This window comes from Ochotona princeps, chromosome 1 (assembly GCF_030435755.1).
Source record: "Ochotona princeps isolate mOchPri1 chromosome 1, mOchPri1.hap1, whole genome shotgun sequence".
Lineage (NCBI taxonomy): Eukaryota > Metazoa > Chordata > Mammalia > Lagomorpha > Ochotonidae > Ochotona > Ochotona princeps.
In genome coordinates, this window is record NC_080832.1 from 96,735,227 (window position 1) to 96,763,226 (window position 28,000).

General features: G+C 45.4%; 1 protein-coding gene across 2 annotated transcripts in view; it reads left to right on the forward strand.

Annotated features, from left to right (window-relative positions):
* ELOVL5 (ELOVL fatty acid elongase 5) overlaps positions 1-28,000 on the forward strand; it is a 117,433-nt gene that overhangs the window by 76,446 nt on the left and 12,987 nt on the right. The window contains exons 6-8 of one of the 2 annotated variants that reach the window (XR_009245176.1): positions 1,910-2,034; positions 3,939-4,073; positions 6,041-6,235. Coding sequence is in view for 1 of the 2 variants with exons in the window: in XM_058662106.1 (XP_058518089.1) it covers positions 1,910-2,034; positions 3,939-4,073; positions 6,041-6,184 (404 nt within the window). In the remaining variant the exon portion in view is untranslated. Of the gene's footprint in view, positions 1-1,909; positions 2,035-3,938; positions 4,074-6,040; positions 7,938-28,000 lie in introns of those variants that run through there. The other variant, XM_058662106.1, reaches the window with a different exon arrangement.

Genomic DNA, 28,000 nt, shown 5'->3' on the forward strand with positions numbered 1-28,000 from the left:
CTGCCACTGGGAGTTACTCAGAGTCTGGCAGGTGGCATCATGGCTCATGCCGTATGCCCACCTGGCAGTTCCAGCTGATTTCCATGCTGAACTGCATCCTGTGGCTAGCTGCCTGCCTAAGTAGAAGCTGGCTTCTCCTTGTGCAGCCATGCAGTGCTTGCAGCTGCAGTATTTGTCAGCCTCTGTACAAAAACAGAACATCTTTTTCTGATTCCGAGAGACCCTTGGGGTGGGCATTTGGCAGAGTGATGAAGACACTACTCAGGACGCCTGCCTGCTACATCCAGCCTTGCTAGGTGTGAGTTGTGGCTCTGCTTCCAGCTCAGGCGCCCTGCTGATAAGTACTCTGGGAGGCCGTGGTAATAGCCCCAGTCCTTGGGTCACTGCCACCCACATGGGAGACCTAGATTGGATTCAGTCTCCTGACTTCAGCCTGGTTCAGTCACATCATTTGGTGGGTGAACCAGCAGATGAAAGATCTCTGTCTCTGCCTTTGTAATTAAAAAATAAATAATCTCAGGGGATTGATTTGTTTATTTCATTATTTGAAAAAGAGAGAAAGACACCCTCTAGCTACTTAGCTTACTCCCCAAATGACCATAATGGCCTGGTTGGGTCAGGCTGAAGCCAGAAGCCCAGAACTCCATCCAGGCCTTCCACATGGATAATAGGGGCCCAGGTACTTGGTCATCATCCAGTGCCTTCCCAGACACATTAACAGGAAGCCAAATTGGAAATAGTGCAGCTGGCACTCAAACCAGCACTGTGATACTGGGTGCTGGCATCTAAGCAGTGGCTCAACTTGCAATGTCAGTTACATACATTTTTTAAAAAAGATTTACTTATTTTTATTGGAAAGTCAGATATACAGGGCCCAGCGGTGTGGCCTAGCGGCTAAAGTCCTCGCCTTGAATGCCCCGGGATCCCATATGGGCGCCGGTTCTAATCCCGGCAGCTCCACTTCCCATCCAGCTCCCTGCTTGTGGCCTGGGAAAGCAGTTGAGGACGGCCCAATGCATTGGGACCTTGCACCCGTGTGGGAGACCTGGAGTAGGCTCCTGGCTTCGGATTGGCGCAGCACCGGCCGTTGCGGCTCACTTGGGGAGTGAATCATTGGACAGAAGATCTTTGTCTCTGTCTCTCTTCCTCTCTATATATCTGACTTTCTAAGATTTTTTTTTTATTACAGCCAGATATACACAGAGGAGGAGAGACAGAGAGGAAGATCTTCCATCCGATGATTCACTCCCCAAGTGAGCCGCAATGGGCCGGTGCGCGCTGATCCGAAGCCGGGAACCAGGAACCTCTTCCGGGTCTCCCACATGGGTACAGGGTCCCAATGCATTGGGCCGTCCTCGACTGCTTTCCCAGGCCATAAGCAGGGAGCTGGATGGGAAATGGAGCTGCCGGGATTAGAACCGGCGCCCATATGGGATCCCGGGGCTTTCAAGGCGAGGACTTTAGCCACTAGGCCACCTTGCCGGGCCCCATACATTTTTTAAAAACAGATTAATTTTTATTTGAAAGGCAGAATTACAGAGTGAGAAAGAAAGAGAGGAAGAGTCTTCCATTCTCTGGTTCACTCTCAAAATGGCAGCAACAGCTGGAGTTGGGTTGGTCCAAAGGCAGGAAGCAGGAGCTTCATCCAGTTCTCCCAATGGGTGCAAGGGCTGAAGCATTTGGGCTGCCTTCCTCTGCTTTCCTTTAGCAGAGAGTTGGATCAGATCTGGAATAACTGAGATTCAGACCAGTATCTATGTAGGATGCCTGTGTCACAGGCAGAAGGTTAGTCCTTTATACCATAGCACCAGCCCTCATTTGTGTTTTTTTAAAGCAAAAAATTTTTTTTTGTGTGTTATATGTAAAATTCTGATGCATGTTCTTTTCCAAATCTTCTCTGTTCCTGCAGCTTATTTTGGTGCCACACTTAACAGCTTCATCCATGTCCTCATGTACTCGTACTATGGTCTGTCATCCGTGCCATCCATGCGTCCGTATCTCTGGTGGAAGAAGTACATCACTCAGGGGCAGCTGGTGAGTGACTGGGCCCGCTTCACCAGGGCTGCTTCCCTGATGGACCCAGCCCTCTTCCTGGCTTTACTGCTTAAGTGCATCTGAGACCCTCTTTGCCCCGGTTCTCATTTGATCCAGTTAAGTGCATGAAGTAGGCAGATTGAAACTTTTCTGGCTTTTCATTGGTGAAGCAACTGTGCCCATGGCTGGATATAGCATGAGGACTGGAATTAACTCCCACGTGCAGGTTTCATTCCTGCCTCTGTGTGTGTGTGTGTGTGTGTGTGTGTGTGTGTGTGTGTGTGTGTGTGTGTGTGTGTGTGTGTGTGTGTGTGTGTGTGTGTGTGACTGTGTGTGTGACTGTGTGTGTGTGTGTGACCGTGTTCCCACACTCTGGATTCAGGAGCGGCTGTGGAGTAATAGGAGTCGGGAGCTTGCAGCTGATGATGCAGCAAAGGGATTTGCTGAAGCAGGTGTCAGTGAGAGCAGCGCCTGCTCTGCCTCTGATGACAGCCCTTAGCCCATGGCTCACCCTGCTGGGGCCAGGACAGCAGCTGTTAACACTTGATGCTTATTTCACACCATGCTTGCTTAAGCTCTTCCCAGTTGTCACTGTCTTACGGACCCACACTCCTCTCTCACAAATTCTTTCGTAGACTAATTATTAATACTATTACCAGTGGCACACACTAGCCTATGTTAAATGGTTACTGCATGTCAAGTCCTCATGCTAAGCAAGTGATTTTATGTGGAATGTTCCAACTGCCTTATTTCATATTACTATCCCCGTTTTGTAGTCGAGTACATTGAGGTGCTGGGCCAAAGCTAGCTGAGAAATATAGACATTAACCCCCAGCCCTTGTCTTGTTTTAACGTGCTTTCCTTAGCAAATTAAGCTGATTCACATCCCTAAAAGTCAATTGCTATTTTTTTTCTTTTAAAAATGACAATGTAGGGGAAAAAATTCTTGCGAGACTCTTCTGAGATGCTTCTGTGTTTGAGGTTTTATTATCACCTCTGCCAGCGCTGCTCTGCAGCTTGTTGAGTTTCTCTCACCCCTTAAGAAGAAGGCTAATTGTTCTTTAACTTTCTTGTTATACTTGAAGAGAAAGGAAGTGAAGATCAATTGGTAGCCACACAGTGTGGCTCCTGCAGAAGGAGGATTTCAAAGAACAGGCATGGAAAATTGATCGCCCATTAGGGGTTGTACTTTGAGGCAGAAGACTGCCAGTTTGTCTAGGTTCGTTGTATGCACCACTCCTAGTTTTTTTTTTTTTCTCAACCCAGAGTGCTCATCTTAAAAAAGAGAAGGGGAATAAAATGAATAAAATGTGCCCTTTTCTGTATGGAAACATTGGAAGCTGCTGGAGACTGGGAGTGGAATGCTGTGCTCTGTCATTCTCACTAGTAATGCACTCCCCGGTAGCCACACCTTGTCCTGACACCTCAGTGGTTCTGCAAGCAGCTCATATGCTGCTCAAGGACAACTTGGCAGAAATCATTTATAGACTTTGTATTGTTTGCCAGTATAGGTCTAAATCTGTCCATCAGCCTTTACCAAGCTAAAGGGTACACGATGAGGAGGAGGAGGAAGAGAGTTCAGTGTCAACAGCTTGTTAAATACCCCGCTTACCCTGCCTTCCTCTCATTAAACAGTTTTTAAAGTAGACTCTTGCATCTACCTCTGCTATATCCTTGGGTTTTAGTGAATGTGGTTTAAGTAGGTTAAAGGGGGAGATAGAGAATATACAAGTGGGAGATAGAGAATATACAAGTGTATGAGACACACTTAGGATGTGTTTGTGAAGTGACTGCGGTGCCCACAGAAAAGCCGGCAGGTGTGAATGCAGAGACGTGGGGGTGCAGGCAAGCAGTGTGGCGCGAGCTTGCTCGTCACCACTGGGTCGGTCCCTTCTCTCGCGCAGCTTCAGTTTGTGCTGACAATCATCCAGACCAGCTGTGGAGTCATATGGCCGTGCACGTTCCCTCTTGGTTGGTTGTATTTCCAGATTGGATACATGATTTCTCTGATTACCCTCTTCACAAATTTCTACATTCAGGTAAGCCTCACTTTTATCTTTTCTGACAGAGACCCTTGTCCTCACATTTTTCAAGGATGTGAGGCACCCCTCTGGGTGCTTGGTGCTGTTGTGGGTCCTGGGTGAGGGTGTGGAGGTACACATGGGAGATAGAGAACTCTGCAGTAGGGCTTGTATGTTGCTTACTACTGACCATGCCAGAGGTATTTTCCAATCAGAATTTTCTCAGACTCGCTACCCTAAACATCACAGCCAAATAAAATTTCAAAAGAAATCTCCAGTTCAGTCTTCAGGTATATCTGGGGGCAGATGTTTGGCTCAGTGGTTAAGATGCACCTGAGATGCGGCCAGCGCAATAGCTGGGTAATGCTGTACCTGCAAGGCCGGGATCCCATATTGGCGCTGACTCATGTCCTGGCTGCTCCATTTCCCTTCTAACTCCCTGCTTGAACCTAGGAAAGCAGTAGAAGGTGGCCCAAAGCCTTGGGCCGCTGCTTCCACGTGGAAGACCCAGAAGAAGCTCCTGGCTTCAGATTAACTCAGCTGTAGCTGTTGGCGGCCATTTGGGGAAAGAACCAGTGAATGGAAGATCTTCCTGTGCTTTTTGCTCTGTAAATCTGTGTTTCCAATAAAAATAGATAAATCTTTAAAAAATAAAAGATCCATCTGAGATGCCCACATCCCATATTGGAGTACCCAGTTGAGTCCTGGCTCTGCCTCTGATCCAGCTTGCTAGTAATGCACACGCTGGGAGGCAAGGACATGGCTCAAGTACTTGAGTCCCTTCTCTCCGTGAAGGGATTGAATTCCGGGCTCTTAGCATTATTCTGTGTTAGTCCTGGGCCCCTGCAGAAGTGAACTGGTAGACAGGAAGATCTCTCTGCCTTTCAAATTGAAAATGGATATTTAAAAGAAGATGAAATCTGCCTTTTTACCCCTTCTCCTTATCCACCCACTGTTGGTTTAGAGATTTATTGCATCCCTAAGCACATGATGTGATGATTGGAGTTCATTTCCAGAACAGTCTGGTTAGGACAGATAATCTGGTAGTGCCCAACCACTCTTCAGTATCTCCGGCTTCCTTTACCACTTGTTGCCCTGAACCGCATGTGTTTCTGTGTTTGTAGCTGGTGCCTGGCAGGGATGCTGGCCACTGATTTGAGTGAGATCTAGGAGGTCAGGAGCAAGGACAGGGTCCGTGGGTCCTGAGGCAGGAAGGCCAGTGTATGGAGCACTGTGCATCTTTGCAACGGATGGAGTTCAACTTGATTCCTTGTCCTGGTGAGCGGAGTAGTTTCATACTACTTTGGAATGTATACCAGGTACAAGTGGTGTTCTGCTAAGACCCACAGATGAAATCACATTTATCCTAGCTGCTTATTGCAGTATAGCTCTGTGTCTATGAGACCTGCAGTAGATGTTGGAGAAAATCGAACACGTTGAAGATAGGTAAGGGATATAGATGTTGTTTCTTTAAAAAGAGAGAAAGGAAGAGATCTTTCATTTACTAGTTCACTCTTCGGATGACCAGAATAGCCAAGGCTGGGCCAGGCCAAAGCCAAGAACCAAAAATTCAGTCCAGGGCTACCACAGTGGTGAGAGGGACCCCAACCACTGCTGTTTCTCAGAATGTGCCTTAGCAGGAAGCTGGAGGGGAACAAACTCCCACCCTGGAATTCAGCCACTACAGGATGAGGCTGTCCCAGGCCACTATGCATTAATCTCTGCACTGATTGCCTGCCGTAACGTAACCTTTTGAATAGTGTTTCTTTTGGCCGCCTGTGATTCAGTAAATGGAAGAGTCAGGGAAGCCAGTGGCGAAAAAAAAAAAAAAGTCATGGTTCTTTGCTCCAGGAATAAGTTATCAACAACATTTGGTCATAAAAGGAAAGCAGGCCTGACTTAGGAATGCTATTCCCAGTAAGGTTGTCCATATGGAAGACAGCCCTGTGGTCACGTGGCTTTGCCCCCACCCTTATATGTTTCAGACTTACAATAAGAAGGGGGCATCCCGGAGAAAAGAGCACCTCAAGGACCACCAGAATGGGTCTGCAACTGCTGTGAATGGACACACCAGCAGCTTCTCTGCCCTGGAGAACAGTGTCAAGCCACGGAAGCAACGGAAGGATTGAAACGGAGCGACAGAGTCACTGCAGACCACGTGACCCGATTGTAAACACAGTGTGAGTTGTGTGCCGCTGCTGTTAACAGCTGCTGTAACTAGTCCGGCCTACAATAGTGTGATTCATGTAGGAACTCTTTCATCAGTTCAGAACCCCTAGACAAACTAGACAAATTATCCAAGTAGGTGTAAGATTTCTTAACATTTCTGGGCTCTCATTGACCCCCGCGCTAGACTGTGGAAAAGGGAATATTATTGTAGTATATGACACTGCTGTTGCCTTATTAGTTATAACATGATAGGTGCTGGAATTGTGATTCACAATTTAAAAACACTGTAATCCAAACTTTTTTTTTTAACTGTAGATCATGCATGTGATTGTAAATTTGTACAATGTTGTTACAGTAGAAAAACACACATGCCTTAAAATTTGAAAAGCAGGGCCCAAAGCTTATTAGTTTAAATTAGGATATGTTTTAAGTTTGTATTTGTAATAACTCTGTTTAGGAAAAAAAAAATCAAAGACCGTAATTTATTAAAGTAATATGTGACCTGTAATTTCAAGTGACTTAAGAGATGTGAAGTCTGTAACGGCACCTCCAGTTTTGTAGTATTGGCTTTGAATCAAGGCAGGCTCAAATCTAGTGGAGCCTATTGTCTGTTTAACTTTCTAACAGATCTTATTTTTTATAGTTTGAGTGCCACTATTAATAATGTACAAAAATTGGGGGCCTGGGGCTCTAAAGCAGTCTTGATGAAACTTAAATATATATTCTTTATCCTCAAGATTGTCAGAAGTGTGTAGGATGAGTAGGCCGTTGTTCATTTCTGAATTACTGGGTGTTTTTATATGGGAAATCAAGTTTGTTGTGCTTTCCACCTGTGTGCGAGAGGATGTGTTCTTTTCAAGAGAGAGGTGACTGAGTGTGTGCTCTGACATAGTCTCACAGACGCGCAGTAGGGAACTGGTCGCCAGGGTCCAGATTCGGGTTGATTTCTGTACTGTTATCTGTTTTGACAGAAGCTTTCTTTTTAAAATGTGCCTAGTTTACCAAAATTTTCACAGCAGGAAGAAATGACCTTAAAGAAAAAATATAAAATGAAACAGATAGCTACGGCATGAGAGAACTGGGAAATTGGATGGCGATAGCTTGTTTGTTGTAAATCTAATAGCCTCTATGAATTTTTTTTTCTGCTTAGACTCTAAAAACTTGTTAGAACTGCTTGTTTCAAGTAATATACTGCTTCTTGTAAAATCATGTCTTACACACTGGAGGCAGCGGTTGAACAGATAAGGACTATTAATGTGTCATTTTAAAGTGTTGGAATTTAGCCTCTGAGAACCTTCTCCATTGAAAACAAAACCATCCACTGAACCACTCATGACATGTCTTAGAAGGTCATTGACAATGTATAAAACTAATTGTTGGTTTGATATTTATGTAAATATCAGTTTACCATGCTTTAATTTTGCACATTCATATTCTAGGGAGCCGATGGGTTCCCGTCTTAGTCTTGTGGGTTTTCTGTTTGGACGGAGTCACAGCATCTGTTTACATTTACCTTATCAAATCTAGAACGTGTATATTTGTAAAAGTGTGTCTCCATTCCTAGGTACTAGTTTGCAGGTGTCTTTACATATTTCAATACAGAAACTGTAACATTCGATTAGTGTGCTGTCAAAGTGTGCTTAGCTCATCTGGATATACCCACACTGTTAAATAATGTCTAAACATTTAATCATTAAAACATTTTGGATTACCTGTGCTTGTGTTTCACGTTTTTTATCTGCTGTGGGTTCTTGAAGACTAGGGGAAAGTCTACCTCTCCAGCTGACCCAGAGAAGGGAGTCATGCCCTTTGGTGGTTACTCCGTCGGCATAGCAGGGAACCTGCGCAAGAAGTCTCAGTGGTAACTGTACCCCCATTCTTTCCCCTAGGCCTTCTTCAGCTGGCCCCAGAGCCACACTGTGTGCTTCCTTCCATTGACCCCCGCCCTCCCTCCTAACCCCTAGGCTGTTAAAAGTTATTTCCTGGCAATTTTTTTAAAGAGCAAAATAGAAAATATCTCAGGCTTTGCGAACCATATAGCCTCTGCCACAGTTATTGTTGCGTGTGAAAGCAGCCATGGACCTAGGTAGGTGAATGGGTTTGGTTGTATTCCAGCACAGCATTTTGGAGGCATAAGTCCTCTGGCCATATTTTTCTGAAATGATAAAATCTCTCTTTGCCCCCAAAGCTCTACTGCTTTCTTTGCCAATAACAGTTTCAAACCCCAGGTCCTTGGCCTCTACCAACCTCCCCCTCCCCGCCTGCGTGACGTCACAGGTCCATCCATGTCCACAGGGGAGGAATGGTTTGAATGGTCCTGCCTTCCCTCCATTCTTTTCCTGCTGTATAATCCCTAGGGTAGGCTTGTACTTGGCTTGTAGGTACCTTCAAATTGCCAATGTTACAATAAAGTGAGCCCTGCAACTGCATTTAGTATTTTTTAGTGTTTGTTTATTTTTATTTGAAAGACAGCTATACAGAGAGAGGAGAGACAGAAAGACCTTCTGTCTGCCGGTTTACTCCCTAAAAGGCCGCAATGGCTAGAGCTGAGCCAAACTGAAGCCAGGAGCTAGGAGCTTCTTCTGAGGTCTCGCGCACTGGTGCAGAGTCCCAGATTTTGATATCATACTAAGATTACAGGTGGATTGCTGGATTAGTGTTAATAACATCCCTATCTTTTCCCCCTAACACTAGAACAAATTAAAAATAACATTAATGACTATCAAAATAGCATATCTTCTGTAGAAAAGAATGAATTGGTAAAGCCAAGACCACAGTCCAGCTGTCTGATGATGCTAGCTGATCCATCTACTAACAACCCAGTAGGGCTGGCAGTTGCACCCATTATTGTTTTGCTTGCTGGCCTGGCAGTGGACTGGTATAATATGGAATATCAGCTTCAGGATTTTCCCACTTTAAAGCACAGATTTGCCTTGCAAGGGCAACCTTCTACAACAGGGACCTTCCCAGACCAAGAAAGTTAGCCCAGTTGAATCTCTGAGTTTTCAACAGTCTCTCTCCTCCCCTCGTAGGGGTGAGTGGGTGAGAGCACAGAGCAAGGCTGGCTGCGTTCCAATGCTCTTCCCTTTCCTGTGCTGAAAGATGCATTCACGGAATTGAATGGGAAAAAGGATTGCCATTTCCAGCTTTTAATGAGGGAAGCTGGACTTGGCATCACGTTGCCTGTATTGGAATTCTACCTGTATGAATCTTGGGCAGACTGCTTTAGCTCTGTCCCAGTTTTCTCATCTACCAAATGGGAATGGTGTTAGTTCCTATTACAGGATTGTCACTAAGATTAAAAAGATCATTGTTTGGAATAAGCTTTTGGAGCCACATCTAGCACTGAGTGAGTGATCCCAGCCTACCCTAGTGTTTTTATTATAAGCTATTGTTTTGCAGTTAATTTTCATGGTTGGCTGCTCCAGTAATCATATCAAAAAAGGGAAGTTGGTATGGCGTGTTCTGGACTCCGAGGTGATATTGGTGATCTCAGGAGTCCAAGTGTCCGCCATCTACATGAGGGAACCTTAAAAAGTTTGTGGGAAAGTGTGTACTATGAAAATATGCTACACCAAAGTAAACATCTTCTCATTCCACTATTTTTCAAGTACATTTTTTTTAAAGATTTATTTTATTTTTTTTATTGGAAAGTCAGGCATACAGAGGAGGAGGAGACAGAAGATCTTCTGTCCGATGATTCACTCCCCAAACAGCTGGAACAGCTAGAGCTGCACTGATCTGAAACCAGGAGCCCGGAGTCTCTTCTGGGTCTCCCACATGCGTGCAGGGTTCCAACGGTTTGGGCCATCCTTGACTGCTTTCCTAGGCCACAAGCAGGGAGCTGGATGGGAAGTGGGGCTGCTGGGATTAGAACCTGCACCCATAATGGGATCCTGGCATGTGTAAGGTGAGGACTTTAGCCGTTAGGCTGCCGCGGGGGACCCAAAGTACATTTTGAAGAATTCTCATATTGTTCTCAGTTTTTTCCAGGGTTTTCTGTTAAAGTCACCATCTCAGGGTTTCTAGAATCTGCTTTGTGTGCTCTTTTGGAAAATGAGGCAGCAGTGCTCAAGATTGTGGTTCTCTGTGCATGATTTCTCCCCCATCCTTTGAGCAGTTTGACAGTCCCGTGCATGGAATTAGGACCTGCAGTACATCGTCTCCTCCTACTGTCCCTTTCCCAGGCTGAGACTCCAAACCTAATGAGATTTTTCTCTATTTACTTTGGAGATTACTGACCTTGGTGGAGAATACAGGAGTGAAGCCGTGGCTTCTTGGTCTGCTCTGTGCTCGTGAGCACCGTGCCAGTGTCTGGCTGCTCATCCCGTTCGTTTGTCATCCTAGACATCTTCATGAGCATCATCATCTCTTTTTCCAGTGTGTTGATGGCATTCGCCTGAAGGGATAAAGTTCCTGGGCCAATTTTTAAAAAAATTTTTTTTGTATTTTTTATTGCAAAGTCAGATATACAGAGAGGAAGAGAGACAGAGACAAAGATCTTCCTGTCTGATGATTCACTCCCCAAGCAACCGCAACAGCTTTAGCTGAGCTGATCCGAAGCCAGGATCCAGGAACTTCCTCCAGGTCTCCCACGCAGGTGCAGGATCGCAAAGCATTGGGCCGTCCTCGACTGCTTTCCCAGACCACAAGCAGGGAACTGGATGGGAAGTGGAGCTGCTGGGATTAGAACCGGCATCCATATGGGATCCCGGGCGCGTTCAAAGCAAGGACTTTAGCTGCTAGGCCACGCCGCCAGGCGTGCCAATTTTTTTTAAAGATTTATTTGTTTTTATTGGAAAGTCAAATTTACGGAGAGAGAAGGAGAGAAAGAGAGAGAGAGATGCAGGGTGAGGATTTAGTCTCTAGGCTATTATGCTGAGCCCCGTGGGTCAATTTTCAAAACAGGAACCTGAAGAAAATGGGTAATGGGTGGAACATGGAAGTTGGCTTGTAAAGAAGACATTCATCATTGATTATGCCAAGAAATACTGCTGGCATAGTTTGCATATGATGTCTGGGCTTGATTCTTGTTCTAAGGTCATAGAAGAAGTTCAGGGTGCAAATTGTAGGAATAAGCAGTGTGGGATCCGGCGAAATTGTGAGAGTAGTGGCAGAGGTCAGATCCTCTGACTAGCAGTAAGTTTTCTTTCTCAAACAACATGAACTCTGCTCAAGGGCCCTTCTGCTGCTTGTTTATATTACTGTGTTGATGACCAGATCTTCACAAAACGTGTACTGGAAGAGTGCTTTGTATAGAAGACTCAACTCGGGCTGAGAAACAGAGGGGATCTCTGACAATGACTTTAGTCTGGGTCAGGGCCCTTGCTAAATTGGGATCAAATAGACATGCAAATTGATGCATTCAGCGCAGGGGGGCTTGAAATAATCATTGACTAACTACTGGGAGAGAGAATTCTCTAGCTCAGACCATGAAGAGACACTCCGTGAGGCCACAGGCTTTGGCTGTTGGGAGGCAGAAGCTGGAGGTGGGCTGAGGCACAGCACTGCAGGAGGGGAGGCAGCATTGTGGGAAAGTGTCCCCAGGTGTGTGGGAAAAAGTGGAAAAGCTATCGGCTCCTTTGTCCCTCCCTGACTCCCTACCCAGGGCACATCAGCAACACGAGCAAATGTGTGGAGGGATGAGACAGACACAACACCTCTCACAGAATTAATGAGTGTGTGGGTGAAGTTGCTTGTTTTTAAAATAGAGGTAAAGTGGGAAGCAAGTGGAATTTGCATGTTCTCATTGATGAGATGTGTAGAAGCTTGTTCAGAGCTCCCAGGAGAAAGCACTAATTATGCCACACAGAGTCACTGAGCTGTGTCTACTGCAGCCTGCCTGGCTGCCCTCCTGCCCTCCCATGCTGCTCCTACCAGCCAGGGCTGGGGAAGGTTGGGGAGGTGGTGGTCACGAGAACTGAGACTCATTCTGCCAGATAGGGCCGATTCAAAGGAGACCTTAGCCCTTTGTCAGAAATATTCTTTCTATTCAAAGCAATGACATTTGAAAACTGAAAACAGGAACTTGACAGAATGGATTGTATATGGAATGTGGAAGTTGGCTGTTAAACAAAACATTCTTAGGCGATTATGTCAAGAAATAAATAAGGCCCTACACAGTGAGCATAGATGCAGATCGTGTTTGGTTGATGGATTTGGCAATACTCAAGCAAGCTTGTGCTTTTGAGCAGGTTCTGTGCCTTCCACTTGATGTTCCCAGTTGAACAGGTGCCTGTCTGTAGTGAAGCCTCAGCAGCACATTCCCACCAACTGCTTCCCCTGCCTCCTTGTGAATCAGGCTCAGCTGTGGTTCTCCGTCCTCAGGGATGACCACCTAGCCAGGGGTTGGGCAGGCTGCACCTGCCTGCTCCTTGTGCTGCCGTTTGTGGGCAGCTTGGGCTCTCTGCCTAGGAAGGCTGGGTTACATGTATTTCAGCCAAGACCAGGAGTTATACCCTGCCCTTCCTAGGGAATAGCCAGGAGCCAAAGCAAAGCAAACAGAGCTGCTTTCTTAAAGGGCATGGGGGAAGGGATACAGTGACAGCTCCAAATTAAGCCCTCAATTGTGCCCTTGTGTTAGAACTAGGTGCTAAAGGGCACATACCGTGCAGCACACAGAGCATGCCTGTTTGTGCCAGCGGAGATCCATGCTTGCTGTGTACCGGAAGATTAAAGGCTTTGCCATTTGCCACCATGGGGACTTAGAAGCAGGCTCCCTTGCTTTTCTGAGCCTCAGTTTCCTCAACTGTACGAGAGATTTCTGGTGCCAAGCTCAGGTGACCGAGGTGAAATATAAAAACGAAATACAAGCTTGCAGCTCAGCTTTGCAATTACTGTCCTTTATTAGCAAGAATAGTTTATTACCAAGTAGGTAAGAAGGAAGAAGGCATCAAATTTAAACTTGTGTTGCTCAACGTAGTATTTTCCTTGTATTAACCTGATACTTGCTCTTAAAGAGAGAACTCACATTTCTCAAACAATAGGGAATTTGGATGGTTTCAATTTAGTTAACTCACAAAATGTTAATATGAGAATTGCTTGATCAAAAATAGCCACTCAGTAGGCATCTGTGGGGTCAGCTCTTTGGTACATCAGGGTAAACCACTGCCTGCAGTGCCTGCATCCTATTTGGGCGCCAGGTCCAAGTTCCAGCTGCTCCACTTAAGAGTTATGCTCCCTGTTAATTCACCTAGGGAAGCGATGGAAGATGACCCACGTGCTTGAAGCCCTGACACCTTGGGAGATCCAGATGAAGCTCCTGCCTTTGGCCTGGCGCCGCCCCAGCTGGAAGCTGTGTCCTACCCCTGCGCCCCATCTCTTTCAAATAAATCGTTTTTGAGAGTTATCTGTGGCAGCACTGCCTGGCATGCAGCTGTGGCACACGTGACTCTCTGAGTTTCCCAGTTGCAAACAAAGGAGTTGTATGTGTGTCCCAGGCCCTTCTTGAAGTGAGTCCAGAGTAGAACTCTTAACATAGCCCCAATGTGCTTCTAGCTCTTTTCATTTTCAGAACTCTGACTTTTCAGGCATCAGGTTGGGTTTTCAGGCATCAGGTTGGGTTTTACTTTAAAAAAAAATTATTATGGGCTCAACACAATGGCTCCGTGGCTAAAATCCTCACCTTGAGCATGTCAGGATCTCATGTGGGCACCGGTCTGTCCTGGCTGCTCTACTTCCCCTCCAGCTCATACTTGTGGTCTGGGAAAGCAGTAGAGAACAGCTCAAAGCCTTGGGATCCTGTACTCATGTGGGAGACTGGAAGAAGCTCCTAGCTCCTGGCTCCAGATCAGCTCAGCTCCAGCCGTTGCAGCCATTTGGGGAGTGAGCCAGTGTCTGGAAGATCGTTGTCTCTCATTCTCTCTAAGTATGCCTTTCCAAACAAACAAAAAAGTCTTTAAAAGAATTTATTTTGTTTATTTGAAATTCAGAGTGGTAGTAAAGGTGAGGCAGAAATCCTGCACCTGCTGTTTCACTCCCCAAAGGGCTGCAGTGGCTGGGCTTGGGCCAGGCTGAAGCCAGGATCCAGGAACCCCGTCCATAGCTTCCACATAGTTGGCAGAAACCTAAGCACTTGGGCTGTTCTGCACTGCTTTCCCAGGTGTGTTAGCAGGGAGCTGGATCAGAAGTGGAGCAGCTGGGACTCAAACCCACACTGTGATATGGTATCACAAGTGGCAGCTTACCTAGCCAGATTTGCCACAAGACCAGGCCCTGTCAGGTTAGATTTTGAATACTAGGTAATTCAAAAATCCTGAACACAGAAAACCTGTTGGGCTCTGTGGGACTTTGAGCTGTAAGGTCTTCCCGCGTGTCTCATAACTTCTTGGGAACGTGGCCTTGGACATGAATAACCAAAAGACCGAAGCAAGGGAGTGCTGTCATGTCTGTACTTAATCTGTTGACTGTTATTTGACTTTCGGGTCAGTCCTTTGCATTTGGAGACTATTAAATTAAGAAAGAACTTTCTGTCTTTTACTGCATGCCCTAATGCAGGGCAGGGTTGGCTGGAGATGATTCATATGTGACCTTGTATTAAATGAGGTCAGGGGATTCAGCAGCCTCTCCAGTGTTGCAAGCTCTGAGTGAGCATGAATCATATCCTAGAAGGAGATGGAAATACTTATCATGGGGATCCTGAAGAAGCAGGGGAGGAGGAAGGCAGAGCAAAGACAGAATCTGGATGTTGAAAACAGATAGTAAAAGCCCTGGAGGAGTATCACTCAAGAGTCAGAACTTTTTCTTAAGGGCTCTGTTAAATAGAACAGTGCCCTCAGAGGCCGTCCACCTCGCAGCCTGGGCGACTGTGGGTTTTGAAAGTGTTCTAGAAGGGAGCTAGTGTGTCTATTGTATGTGAGGTATAACCCAGAGAAGATAAAGGACTGCCCGAGTTGAATGCGATGGCCAAGTTCAGACAGGATATCCCATGCCAGTGTGCATGCCAGCTGTTCAAGTTCACGGTTCAAGGTTCTCCTTTTGTGATTACAGCTGTGTTTGCATGCATCCTCTCATAGCCTTAAGAGACATTCCAGTGATTCTTATGTCATGGGAAAAGTCCATATTTTCTAACGAGGGTTTTTATTTCAAGAGTGAAAATTTAAAGGAATCCCTCAATTGTGAAATTCCTCATTTTATTAAGCTATAAAATATCTAAGGACTTTCATGTTTATCTCACTATTCCCCTCACTCTGTGATGCTGTTGAGTAAATGAACATCTTTGTTTTCCAGGAAAATAAAAATCATGTTATCATAATTCTCTCTATTTTTAAAGATTTATTTGTTTTTATTTGGAAGGCAGAGTTACATAGAGAGAAAGAGAAATAGGTATCTTCCATCCACTGGTTCACTCTTCAAGTTATTGCAGCAGCCAGAGCTGGGCTGGTCTGAAGCCAGGAGACAGGAGCTTAATCCAGATCTCCTACATTGAGTGCAGGGGCACAGCCGCCATTGGCTTTCCAGGCCATAAGCAGGGACCTGGACCATAAGTGGAGCCGCTGGGACTGGAACCAGTGCCCATATGGGATACCAACATCACAGGCAGAGGCTTAGCCTTGCTATGCCACAGCACCAGCCCCTATGATTCTGCGTTTTAAAAGGCTGGTTGCTAGTACAACTACCAAGTGCTTGCTTTTTCAACCTTTCTATAAAACTTCTGAGTCTAAGCTCACCCAAGACACTAAAGAGAAACAGAAGTCATTTTAGCCATGGATGAGTCTGTAACATCTCAGAATCCTGACGTCTCCTCCCACCTCTGCTTGCAGTTTTACAACCATGTTTACCAAGTGCTCACTCTGCTCTAGGCGTCTTTCCCGTTGCTGGAGAAGCATAAATGAAAAGATAATCTCATTTTTGAGGAAAGACAAAGACAGACAAATAAGATCATTTCCAATTATGGCAACTGTTCTGAAGGAAATAGATACTGATGCTGAGAATAATCCCTTAGGCACGTGTACAAATCATTTTCAAGGATCTGGTATTAACAGCAGCAGCTTAGATCCCTGTATCTCCTGTTGGAGAAATGGACTCAGTTCTCCCCTGCAGCTCTGGACTCCTCAGTGCAGACCCTGGGACACAGCAGTGATGGCTGAAGTAATTGGGTTCCCACCATCCATGAGAGAGACAGATTGTGTTCCTGGCTTCAGGCATTGGCCCACTGGCCCAGTCCCTGCTGTTGTGGACATTTGGGGAGTGAAACAGTGGCTGGTAGCTTTTTCTTCCTTGCTTTCTATCACTCTTTCACCCCTTTGCTCTAAAACCACAAAGTTTTTAGAAAAGAATTTGAAGTGTATTTTTTCTTGTTAAAGATGTATTAATTTTTATTACAAAGTCAGATATACAGAGAGGAGGAGAGACAGAGAGGAAGATCCTCCATCTGACAACTCACTCCCCAAGTGAGTCGCAACGGCAGGTACTGCACCGATCTGAAGTCAGGAACCAGGAACCTCTTCCAGGTCTCCCACACGGGTGCAGGGTCCTAAAGCTTTGGGCTGTCCTTAGCTGCTTTCCCAGGCGTTCAAGGCAAGGACTTTAGCTGCTAGACCACACCGCTGGGCCCCATAAAACTCCCTTTTTAAAATACATTTCAAGGGGCCCGGCGACATGGCCTAGTGGCTAAAAGTCCTTGCCTTGAGTGCCCCGGGATCCCATATGGGCGCCGGTTCTAATCCCGGCAGCTCCACTTCCCATCCAGCTCCCTGCCTGTGGCCTGGGAAAGCAGTTGAGGACGGCCCAATGCTTTGGGACCCTGCACCCGTGTGGGAGACCTGAAAGAGGTTCCTGGTTCCTGACCTCGGATTGGCGCAGCACTGGCCGTTGCGGTCACTTGGGGAGTGAATCATCAGACAGAAGATCTTCCTCTCTGTCTCTCCTCCTCTCTGTATATCTGACTTTGTAATAAAAATAAATAAATCTTTAAAAAAAAAGGAGAGCTTTATGTATATTCTTAAATGGGTAGTTTATAATATTATAAACCATATGTTTATATATTGATAGTTCATATTTAGATAGGTTTACTTGATATATCTTATGAATATATGTATGTATTTATGTATAAATCTGTTTTTTTAAAGATTTATTTTTTATTTTTTATTGCAAAGTCAGATATACAGAGAGGAAGAGAGATAGAGAGGAAGATCTTCCATCTGATAATTCACTCCCCAAGCAATCGCAAAGGCTGTAGCTGAGCAATCGCAAAGGCTGTAGCTGAGCCAGGAGCCAGGAATTTCCTCCATGTCTTCCACGTGGATGCAGGGTCCCAATTGTTTGGGCCGTCCTGGACTGCTTTCCCAGGCCACAAGCAGTGAGCTGGATGGGAAGTGGAGCTGCCGGGATTAGAACAGGCACCCGTATGGGATCCCAGCGCATTCAAGGCAAGGACGTTAGCCACTAGATCACCACGCTGGGTCCCAGTCATTTCTTTGTAAACAAAATACAAGAACTTTATAAAGTAGTAAAGTTTTGCATCTCCAGAAAGCTTCCTGGACACTGTGACAGAGCTGTCTTCTCTTCCCCTGAATATTAGATCTTCATGAAGCATGAGTCAGTCCTGTCCTGGGCTCGGACACTTGTGGAGCCTTGGCCACTCATGCTGCCTTGATTTTTCTCGCTGCCACGTAATGGGCAGTCTTTCACACTGATGATCTTTCTTCTAAGTCCTGCATCATAGTGTGATACTTTGAAGATTTTGAAAGATTTATTTATTACTTGTTTTAAAGGTAGAGTTAAGAGTGAGAGTGATCTTCTGTCCACTACTTCACTCCTCCGATAGCCACAACAGGACCAGCCAAAACACCTGGAACTCTATCCAGGGATCCCACTTGGGTTCAGAGGCCCAAGAACTAGGGCCACCTTCTACTGCTCTCCCAGACACATTGACAGGCTTTTGATCAGCAGTGCAGCAGCTGGGACTGAAACCAATGCTTTTGTGGGGTGCCAGCATTGAAGGCTGTGGCTTAACTCGCTGGTGCACAATGCCAGCTCTTTTGAAGATTTTTTTTTTAAGTTGCAAGCAAGGACCCAAGTTGGATTTCTGTGAAATCCAACTGAACAATGAAACCAATGTCAGTTGGAGACATGTGGATCAGCAGACAGTTTCCACGCGTGGCAGTGGCAGATACACAGATGATGACAACCACATCATGTCCTGCTTGGCTGCTGACAAAAATTATTCAGTGAGAAAAAGAAGATAAGCTTCCATTTCAGCAAGCATAAAATAGTGCGTGTGTGGGGAGAGTGGAGTGCCTACACCTTAAAAATCTCACTCCATGCTGGGAGCTACCGTATAGATTCTAGCTAACCACTCCATTCCTAGACACTTGAGAGCAGGAACTGTCTGTTTTGTCTCTGCATCTTTGGTGTTGTCCAGCAGTATACACATAGCAGAGGTTCGATGCATATGTTTATGAAGAGATAAAAGTACAGGTGTCCTCTGAGTGTCCACTGAGAATTGGTTCTAGGATGCCTGCGGACACAAAAACTCACCAATGCTCAAGTCCCTTACTTATAAGGGCATAAGATTTGCGTATAACCTACTTATACCCTCCATATACTTTAATTTGTGTAAACATTGCTTATAGTAAGAAATAATACAATGTAAATGCTATGAAAATCCTTGACAAGCTATATTGTTTAGGGAAGACAAAACAATCTACATGTTCAGAACAGAGGAAAATGTTTTAAAAATATTGCCAATCCATGCCTGAATTCATAACCCACAGACACAGTACCTAGAAATACAGGAGACTACATTTGGTTAGTATTAACCTGTTGTGCAATGGGAAGAACAGGATTTTCAGGCAGTTAGACCTAAGTGTCCAAGTCCTGCCATGGCTGGCTAAATAACCTCATGACCTTGTCAAGGGACCTAGCTTCTAAGCCTTAGCATAGTTCTCTTGGGTTGGAGAAAATGTAAATGAATATTCCCGTGCTCTGCAGGGCAGCCTGGGAGCAGTAATGCTTCATGTGTAAGTTAAAGCCCACATGGCATCATGAAAACCTGCTGGTGACACAATGGGAATGAAGTCTGATTTTGTTCAAAATCCCAAAAGCTCTCACTAGATGCAGGCTATCACAACTGCTCACTAGAATGGTGGCAAAACCTTCAGGCGTGGGGACCCAGTGGGTCTTCCTAGAATCCCTAAATGTTTCCCACTTACTGGCAACCCAAGGTGATTATTAAGGGGTCAGGACAGTGGGAATTGGTAGTAAATTCCTTGGGTAGGTCGTTAGAGCAGGAGTAAGATCCCTTCCACCTGGGGCCACCTCCAAGTATTTGCATCACAGTGAGTTAAAATGCTCAGGCTCATTCCAGGACAGGACAGGAGTCCCAGCTCTCTGAGAACTGACCTTGGCCAGTCTGAACTCTTTCCCTGACTCACCACATCCAGCACTACTCACCTTGGCTGGTTCTTCAGAGCAGCTGCTTCTATCTTAAGGTGTTAGGTCAGCTACTCCCAGTATTTGCAAAGCTTATCCCTTCCTTAAGGCCACCTGGCTAACCACCAGATACAAAACAGCACACTCCAACCTGCCCCCGCCAATACTGTTCTTTTGGTTTTATTTTTCTCTGCAGAATTTTCATTTCCAACCAACTCTATCCCAGAAGTGAGTCAGAGGCATACTCTTAGAAGCTCAGGAGTCTTTATTCACCGGCCAGTGAATCAGCCAAGCCTACACCAGGGCGCAACACAGATGATCCAATCAACTGTAGTAGCATGGAGCATTTACCCAGTTTAAACATGCATGTTAAATTATCCTGTCAGTAAGAGCTGCATCCCACCAGGTAGCGAACAATAGAACCAGGCAAACAGGTCCTCCCAATTCCATTTCCAGAAACCAGTTGGGGACAATCAGCGTACTGTCAGAGCTGAGAAAGAAAGAAAGAAAGAAAGAAAGAAAGAAAGAAAGAAAGAGAGAGAGAGAGAGAGAGAGAGAGAGAGAGAGAGGAAGGAAGGAAGGAAGGAAGGAAGGAAGGAAGGAAGGAAGGAAGGAAGGATGGATCTCATCCTGAAATGAGATATCTGTGATAAGCACGGTCACTCCTCTTCCAGGACTTGCCAAGAACCCAACATCATGGCAAAGTCAAGTTATAGACATGTCTCAGATGTGTTTCAGAAGACCTACCCTTACTGTCGCTATTTTCTGTTGTATGGGCTATCACACATTGTGTTACATATGTATCTATTTGTCACCCTCCTAGAGGACTAAAAGGGCCTTTTTTTTTTGCCTGGCACAAAAGGAAACCCCTACATATTTGAATAAATTAATTAGTGAGTGATTGAACCTGGGATGATTGGTCACCCATACTCTGGGAGCCGTGTCCTTGTGTCACATGTGAAGGTCATCGTGTTTCACACAGGCCTGCAGTTGTCAGCAGGACAGCTTAATCGTCTGAGAAAAGTAGATCACAGTATCTGTTGGAATGGAGCATATGATGAAGAAAGTCAGATCCCACCAGTGTTCAGAATTAATGAGCCTTCTGTTCTCCAGTGAACTTGCATAAATTCTGCTGTTCTGTGCCATTCAGCTTTAGACTGAAGACAGAAATAATTGTGAAGGTGAAAGCCAATGTTGGAAGCTATTTTTAGAACACAACAAATGAGACTTTTTTCCTCCCGGAAGGTGGAGAGTCCCTCCGGCCTTTGATGTGTTCACCTGTCTTTATGTGTTTCTCGGATTATAATGTAGGAATCCTGATCAACCCTATTTGTCTGGTTGTTTCTAGAATCAACAAGCAGATAGTAATAAATTCGTATGTCACATCACTGTTAATGAGCTTCAAGTTCATGATCGCTTATTAAGATCTGGTATAGCTGGATTGTGGGCATGGCTCTACAGGGAAGACAAGCACTTCGTGGATACAAACTCAAATACTGTGACAAAGCTCTCATTTGGTGCCCTTAGAAGTAGCATCCTAGATGCTGAGAAAACAGAAAACATTCTGGCAAGATGAGTAAGGTGGCTTGCAAGGTGATGAAGAGGGCTGAGATAAGAGAATTGTTGAAGGCGGCGTTAAGAGTGGGAGAAAGAGAAGGAACTGCACAGGACACATAACACAAGAGCCAAGTTAGAGGAAACAGAAGTAAGAGCACAGGGAGAAGAAATGACCCTCACCAGAGACGGTGGAAGTCGGCAACCTCGTTTCTTTTCCTTCTCCAAAAGGCGAATAAACCTTGAGCTCCCATCGAGTTTCCATGCTTTTTTCTCACCTTCAGTTTTTCTAAAGCCAAGGCCCAGACAAATCTCTTGAGTACATTGCTAGATTTTATAAAATTGTGGATGCTCACTGTAGCACTGCATACAGTTTTTTAAAAGTTTTTTTTTTTATTGCGAAATCAGACTTACAAAGAGACGAGACAGAGAGAAAGATCTTCCATCCACTGGTTCACTCCTCAAGTGGCCACAATGGCTGGAACTGAGCTGGTCCCAAGCCAGGAGCCAGGAGCTTCTTCCGGGTCTCGCACATGGGTGCAGAGCCCCAAGGCTTTGGGCTATATTCTGCTTTCCCAAACCCTAAGCAGGGAGCTGTAAGGGAGGTAGAGCAGCCGGGATACAAATTGGCACCAGTGTGTGATACTGGTGCATGCAAGGTGAGGACTTCAGCCACCACACTGCCATGCCGGGCCCAAATTTTTTTCTTTTTTTAAAAAGGGAAGTACTTGGGGCTGGTGCCATGGCTAAGCAGACTAATCCTCCATCTTCAAGCATGAGCAGCTCATTCACTTGTAGGTTTGTGAGCTGCTGTGGAGTTTGAGGAAGAACATCAAAATATCTGCAGATTTTGTAAACAGTTGTGTCCTTCATAGGTTAGGCAGCATGCTATGATCAGACATGCTTTGTAGAAAAGCTAATGATGGGAGAAGGTTCTGGAGCAATTAAATGAAAGTCCTAGTTTTATCTACCGGTTTATACTATATTTTTCCTAATTAAAAAAAAAAAACATTTATTTGAAAGGGTCATGATGGACAGAGAGGCTTCCCATCCGCTGGTTCACTCCCCGGGTGGCTGCTTGTTTCAGGGCTCCCACTCTTTCCAGGCCAACAGCAGGGACCCAACCTGGTGCCCATTTGGATGCTGATATTGCAGGAGAGAGAGGAAGCATGGAGAATGTCTTACATTTGCTCATTCACTCTCCAAATGACTGCAGTGGCAAGAGCTGGGCTGATCTGAAGCCTTGAGCCTGGAGCTGTTCTGAGTCTCCCTTGTTGGTGCAGAACCCAAGAACTTTGGTTTGTCTGCATACTCCACTGCTTTCCCAGGCCACGAGCAGAGAGCTGGATTAGAAATGAAGCAGTTGAGACATGAACTGGTGCTTGTGTGGATGCTGGGCATCACAAGGTAGAGGGTTAGCCTGCTCTGTACCACGCTGTCCCCCACCCCTTTCTAATTTTCAAAACTGATAAGGCCATGCGCTGGCAATGCCTTTTGATGCAGGAGTTGCATATGGGCACCAGTTCAGTCTAGCTCCCTGGTAATATCCTCAGAAAAGTGAAAGAAAATGGCCCAGATATTTGGGTCCCTGCCATCCACAAGGGAGACAGACACAGATGAAGCATCTAGCTGCTGGCTTTGGCCTGGCCCGTGCTGGCCAGTGTGTGGCCCCCAGGGGAGTGGACCAATGGGTGAAAGATCTCTGTCTCACTCTCCCAATCTGTCTGCAATTCTGCCTTTCAAATTAATAAAACACTTAAAAAAACATAATAAAAGCAGCTTCCAAGGGTTTCCTAATGCTTCCTTCTAACTCCTCTGAGAATTACAACATTCTGTCATCCCACAATCCCGTCCCCAGCTAGCCACTGATCCACCACCTGTCAAAAAGCATCATTTGTATTTTCTAGAATTTTAACAAATAGAATCATGCATTATGAGCTCCTTTTTTTTGGACTTGTTTCATTCATAATGATTTTGGGATTCATCAGTGTTGGATATACTAATAGTTTTATGGCTGAGTGGTATTTCTGTAACTGGATAAATGATAATTTGTTTAAAATCATCTGTGACATACAATTCTTTCCACCTTTTGGTTACTGCTGATCAAATTGTTGTGTTGGAAAAATGTGTATGTCGACATGGCATGGTAGCCTAGTGGCTAAAGCCCTCACCTTGCACGTGCCAGGATCCCGGTTCTATTTTTTTTTTTTTTTTTTTTGTCTTTCCACACCATTTTAATTTCTGAAATATATGGACATCTCAGTTACTTCACAAATCAATTTTAAAGGACTGGATCTAGATTACCTCACACTCATCCTTCTGAACAGCTGAATTCTATCTGTGATCCAAAAGAGAAATCTGTCTTAACTTCCACTTGCCCGTTAGGTAGATCTCCTGGGTTTCTGCATTGTTTCTCCTATTCCGCCATTTTGATTCCCTTTCGGATCCCGGTTCTAATCCCAGCAGTCCTACTTCCCATCCAGCTTCCTGCTTGTGGCCTGGGAAAGCAGTTGAGGACGGCCCCAAGCCTTGGAAACCCAGAAGAAGCTCCAGGCTCCTGGCTTCAGATTGGTGCAGCTCCAGCCGTTGCGGCTGCTTGGGGAGTGAATCAACAGACAGAAGATCTTCCTCTCTGTCTCTCCTATCTGTATGTCTGACTTTCCAATAAAAAAAATAAAATAAATCTTTCAAAAAATATATATGTCTGCATTCTTCTCTCTTGCTCTGTCATTCAAATAACCCTTTAAAAATAAAAACTAGGGCCTGGTGCAATGGCATAGTGGTTAAAATTCCTACTTTGCAAATGTTGGGATTCCATACAGACGCCCGTTCATATCCCAGCTGTTCCACTTCCCTTCTAGTTCTCTCTGCATGTAGCTTGGAAAGCAGTAGTGAATGACCCAAAGCCTTAGGACCCTGCACCCATGTGGGAGACCTGGAAGAAGCTCCTGGCTGCTGGCTTTGGATCGGCTCAGCTCTGGCCATGTGGGGGAGTGAACCAGTGGATGAGAAAATCTTTCTGTATGTCTTCTTCTCTCCATATGTGTGATCTGCCTTTCCAATAAAAAAAAATAAGTAAATGTTTACAAAACTAAAAACTAAAAAATAAAACTGATTATCCAAGTTTACAAGCTAGCATTGATTTTACATAGTTTTACACTAAAATAGACTTATCTTTTAATTCCATTTCTATGAATTTTTGAAATATCCTTACCTGTGCATAAAGAAAAAAGAGGAAGAAAGCATACCTAGGTGGGAGGGTGATGGAAAATTTTTAAAATCCTCTTGGTGTTTTTTCTAACCTTTTAAATATTTCTCTTTTTTTTTTTTTAAGATTTATTTATTCTTCATTACAAAGCCAGAGATATAGAGAGGAGGAGAGACAGAGAGGAAGATCCTCCATCCGACAACTCACTCCCCAAGTGAGCGCAACGGCCAGTGTTGTGCCGATCTGGAGCCAGGATCCAGGAGCTTCCTCTAGGTCTCCCACACGGGTACAGGGTCCCAAGGCTTTGGGCCATCCTCGACTGCTTTCCCAGGCCACAACCAGGGAGCTGGATGGGAAGTGGAGCTGCTGGGATTAGAACCAGCGCCCATATGGGAACCTGGTGCGTTCAAGGTGAGGACTTTAGCCACTAGGCCACACCGCCAGGCCCACCTTTTAAATATTTCAAAGTGGATTTTTGTTTTGTTTGAAAGGCGGCAGTGTTATAGAGAGCAAAGGAAGAACAAAATAGTCTGCTGATTTTCTCAACAAATGCACACAGTGGCTCGGGTTGGACCAGCAGGAGCTAGGAGTCTGCAACTCCGACCATCTACCATGTGGGTTACGGGGGCCTACATGCTTGGACCTGCTGCTTTCTCGGGCATATTAGCAGAGAGCTGGATTGGAAGCAGAGCAGCCAAAGCCTCAGACCAGTGCTCTGTTAGAGGATGACAGTGTCACAGGCAGTGGCTTAACCTTGCCGTGTCACAGTGCTGGCCTCTAGCTTTTTTAATATTTCTCTGCTATCTTCTGTGTGATGGGGAGTCCTACTTTGTTGTATTTTGAAAAAAAAATCAGATCATCACCTAGTGATGAATGTTTTCTGAAATGGATTTTTTTTCAAATAGGACAAAAGCTCTTTCCCTTTATAGATACTGTTCTTGGCTTCAAAATCTTGGCTTTATAGATGAAAACATTTAAATTTTGCAGGGAGCCGTTGCGACAACTGCAATGCTACCCAAATTATTCAATATGCTTCCTCTAAATGGATACCTCAGTGTTTCAGAGGAGACTCAGTTCAGAGGTCAAGTGCATGCTCTGCCTCTTATTGTTCTTACAACCTGGCCAAGTCAACTCTCCATCAGAGTCCTTATCTGCAAAGTGGGAGAGCAGGGCCCCTTTTCTGTTTACCTAACAAGATGACTGTTGGGTCTGAAAAATTTCACATTGCAAGGAAACTAGAACAGGACCATTCTCACAGAAATACAACCAAGACTGTGTGTGTGTGTGTGTGTGTGTGTGTGTGCATCCCTGGGCTTTCCTGCAACATAGTGTGGCTGTTACAGCTCAGTGTTTTGACTGTTCCACCATCTGGCAGCATCAGTTCCTAGCCAGCCTGGTTCTGAATGAATCTCTCTCCCAAGAGATGGCCATCCTGACACAACGCATTGATTTGAGTTCCTCTTTGCAAACGCTGTCACTCTCAGGATGCCAGATAGACAAACTGGCCACACTGTCAGGGCCTGATATAGAACTGTCAAAGTTCCCTGTTTTATTCTTTTCTCATCCTTCCTTGCCTTGTACTGCATGTTCTCCACTTATTTCAAAACATGTCCTCATCTCATCAACCCACTATTAAGAATGTAAGTCCCTGGGTGTCTCCTAGAAGCAGTTTCTGTGCATGTCTGGTCTGGTGAAATGATGTTAGGAGAACTGAAGACAATAGTAAATGGAGTGGACGGAGAGGAGAAACGTCAGCACTTTTCCTTAGTGCATGGTGCGCCTACCCTCTTGGATCCTAATGTCTGGTCTTAAATAAGCAGTGTTAGAGAAGTCTCCTTGGAAAATAAAACACCAAACTGAAGATTCATAGAAATGAATAATTTGCAACATTGAGCTCTCCAAAGAGCTGAATAAGGTGCAAACTTTTCTTTTTCTGTATCTGGGATAAAGGGGGAGATAAAGGGAGAATCCCCACCCAGCCACCCACCCATCCTAGGTCCCCCATGTGGGGCATGCTCTGAGGGTCCTGCTCGAGTAGTTTTGTTAATTCAACAGTTCTGAATTGCTACCAATCTCACCATTCCAATAATAATGAAATTATTCAGAATCCACTGGCTGACATAGTCCACCTTAGAATCTCTGTTTGCCCAGATTTTCACTGTCAACACAAGACTGGGGTAGTTGATTGATTTGTTCTGTCCTCCATTCTATGTTGTGGTACCAGGTGCCCTCTGCAAGTTCCAAAGGACTGCCTTATCCTCCATGTGCACCTGGATATGCTGTCTACGGCTTACTCTGAGCCTCTGAGGAGGCTCAGCTTTGACACTTGCACTCCATGGTCAGACCATGGAACCTATACTTCTCTTCATGATTGGGGTTCTGAGTCCAGCAGTTTGATTGGGGAGATCCCCAAAGAAACTTTGTGTGAGGTGATCCCAGACCAGATTCTTGTGTGTGCTTGCTAGTACAGGGTCCAGCACAGTCCGTTGCCCCAATCAGCTTATGCATATGCTGGTGGTTGCAACTGCTGGGTCAGTTCTGTTTCCAGCCCTGTCTTCCACACGAACCAATGGGTGTTGCAGTCCAGCCTAATCTGCCCACCACACACTTGACCCTCACACAAACCAGTGGGAGCTGCAGCCTAGTCAGAGCAACCCACATTAACCCCCATCAGGTCTGCCCCCTGCCCTGGTTCCCATGCTTGCCAGTATGTACAGCAGACTGGTCCAGTCTGTCCCACATGCCATTCAGCTCTCCTACATGTCAATGGGCATTGAAGCCTAGTTCAGCCCAACCAGCCCCACTATCTAGCCCACGCACATGCTGGTGGGTGCCATTCTGTCCAGCCATGCTCTTCCCCTGTCCTGGTTTTCATGCTCTCCAGTGGGAGTAGTAACCCAAGAGGGAGGTGATCACTATTTCCATCCTGGGTCCACGCCTGTATCATGTACTTTCCAGGTGGTTCTGCAGTTTAACTTGACAGAATTAGCCCCCAAGTGTCAGCATCTGCCAGCTGATGTTGCGGCAAAGCCCAACCCACCCTCACCCACTCTGATTTATGCTAGGTGCAAACTCATTAACACTGGTCATATGATCTGGCTCCTGCTACCTCCACTGGGCCATCCCACCCCGTCCCTCCTGCTCTCTTCATGCCAGCGAGGTGAGACTTCTTCCTGAACAATTGTTCATGGAGAAGCTTCACTTGGGAATCTTGGTACCCCACCCCTGTTTCCTCTCATGGTATACTCCCTTAGAATTATAACATAAAATTTGGAGCATCTGGATATCATTGAGTGTCAGCTCAACAAGGAGGCATTTACTAGTACTTGTATGTCCCAAATATTTCTTGGGACATGCATATGCTGAAAAAGCACTCGTATCCAAAATACATATTAATCGTGTCCCGTACTTGAATTTGTCAAATCTAGTGTCCCCCCGAAGGAAGCCTCCTAACTGCCTCATGCAGCTCCAGCACTCTTTTCTCCTTGTTTGTTGTTTCAGAGCACGCAGAGCCCCATGAAAGTATTTTCTCACTGTTAGCCTCACTTAAACCTGAAAGTTCCATGTCTCTTGTCCCCAGCTATATCTTTGAAATCCAAAGCATAATAATTATGTTTGCTTATGAATGAATACAAGTCTA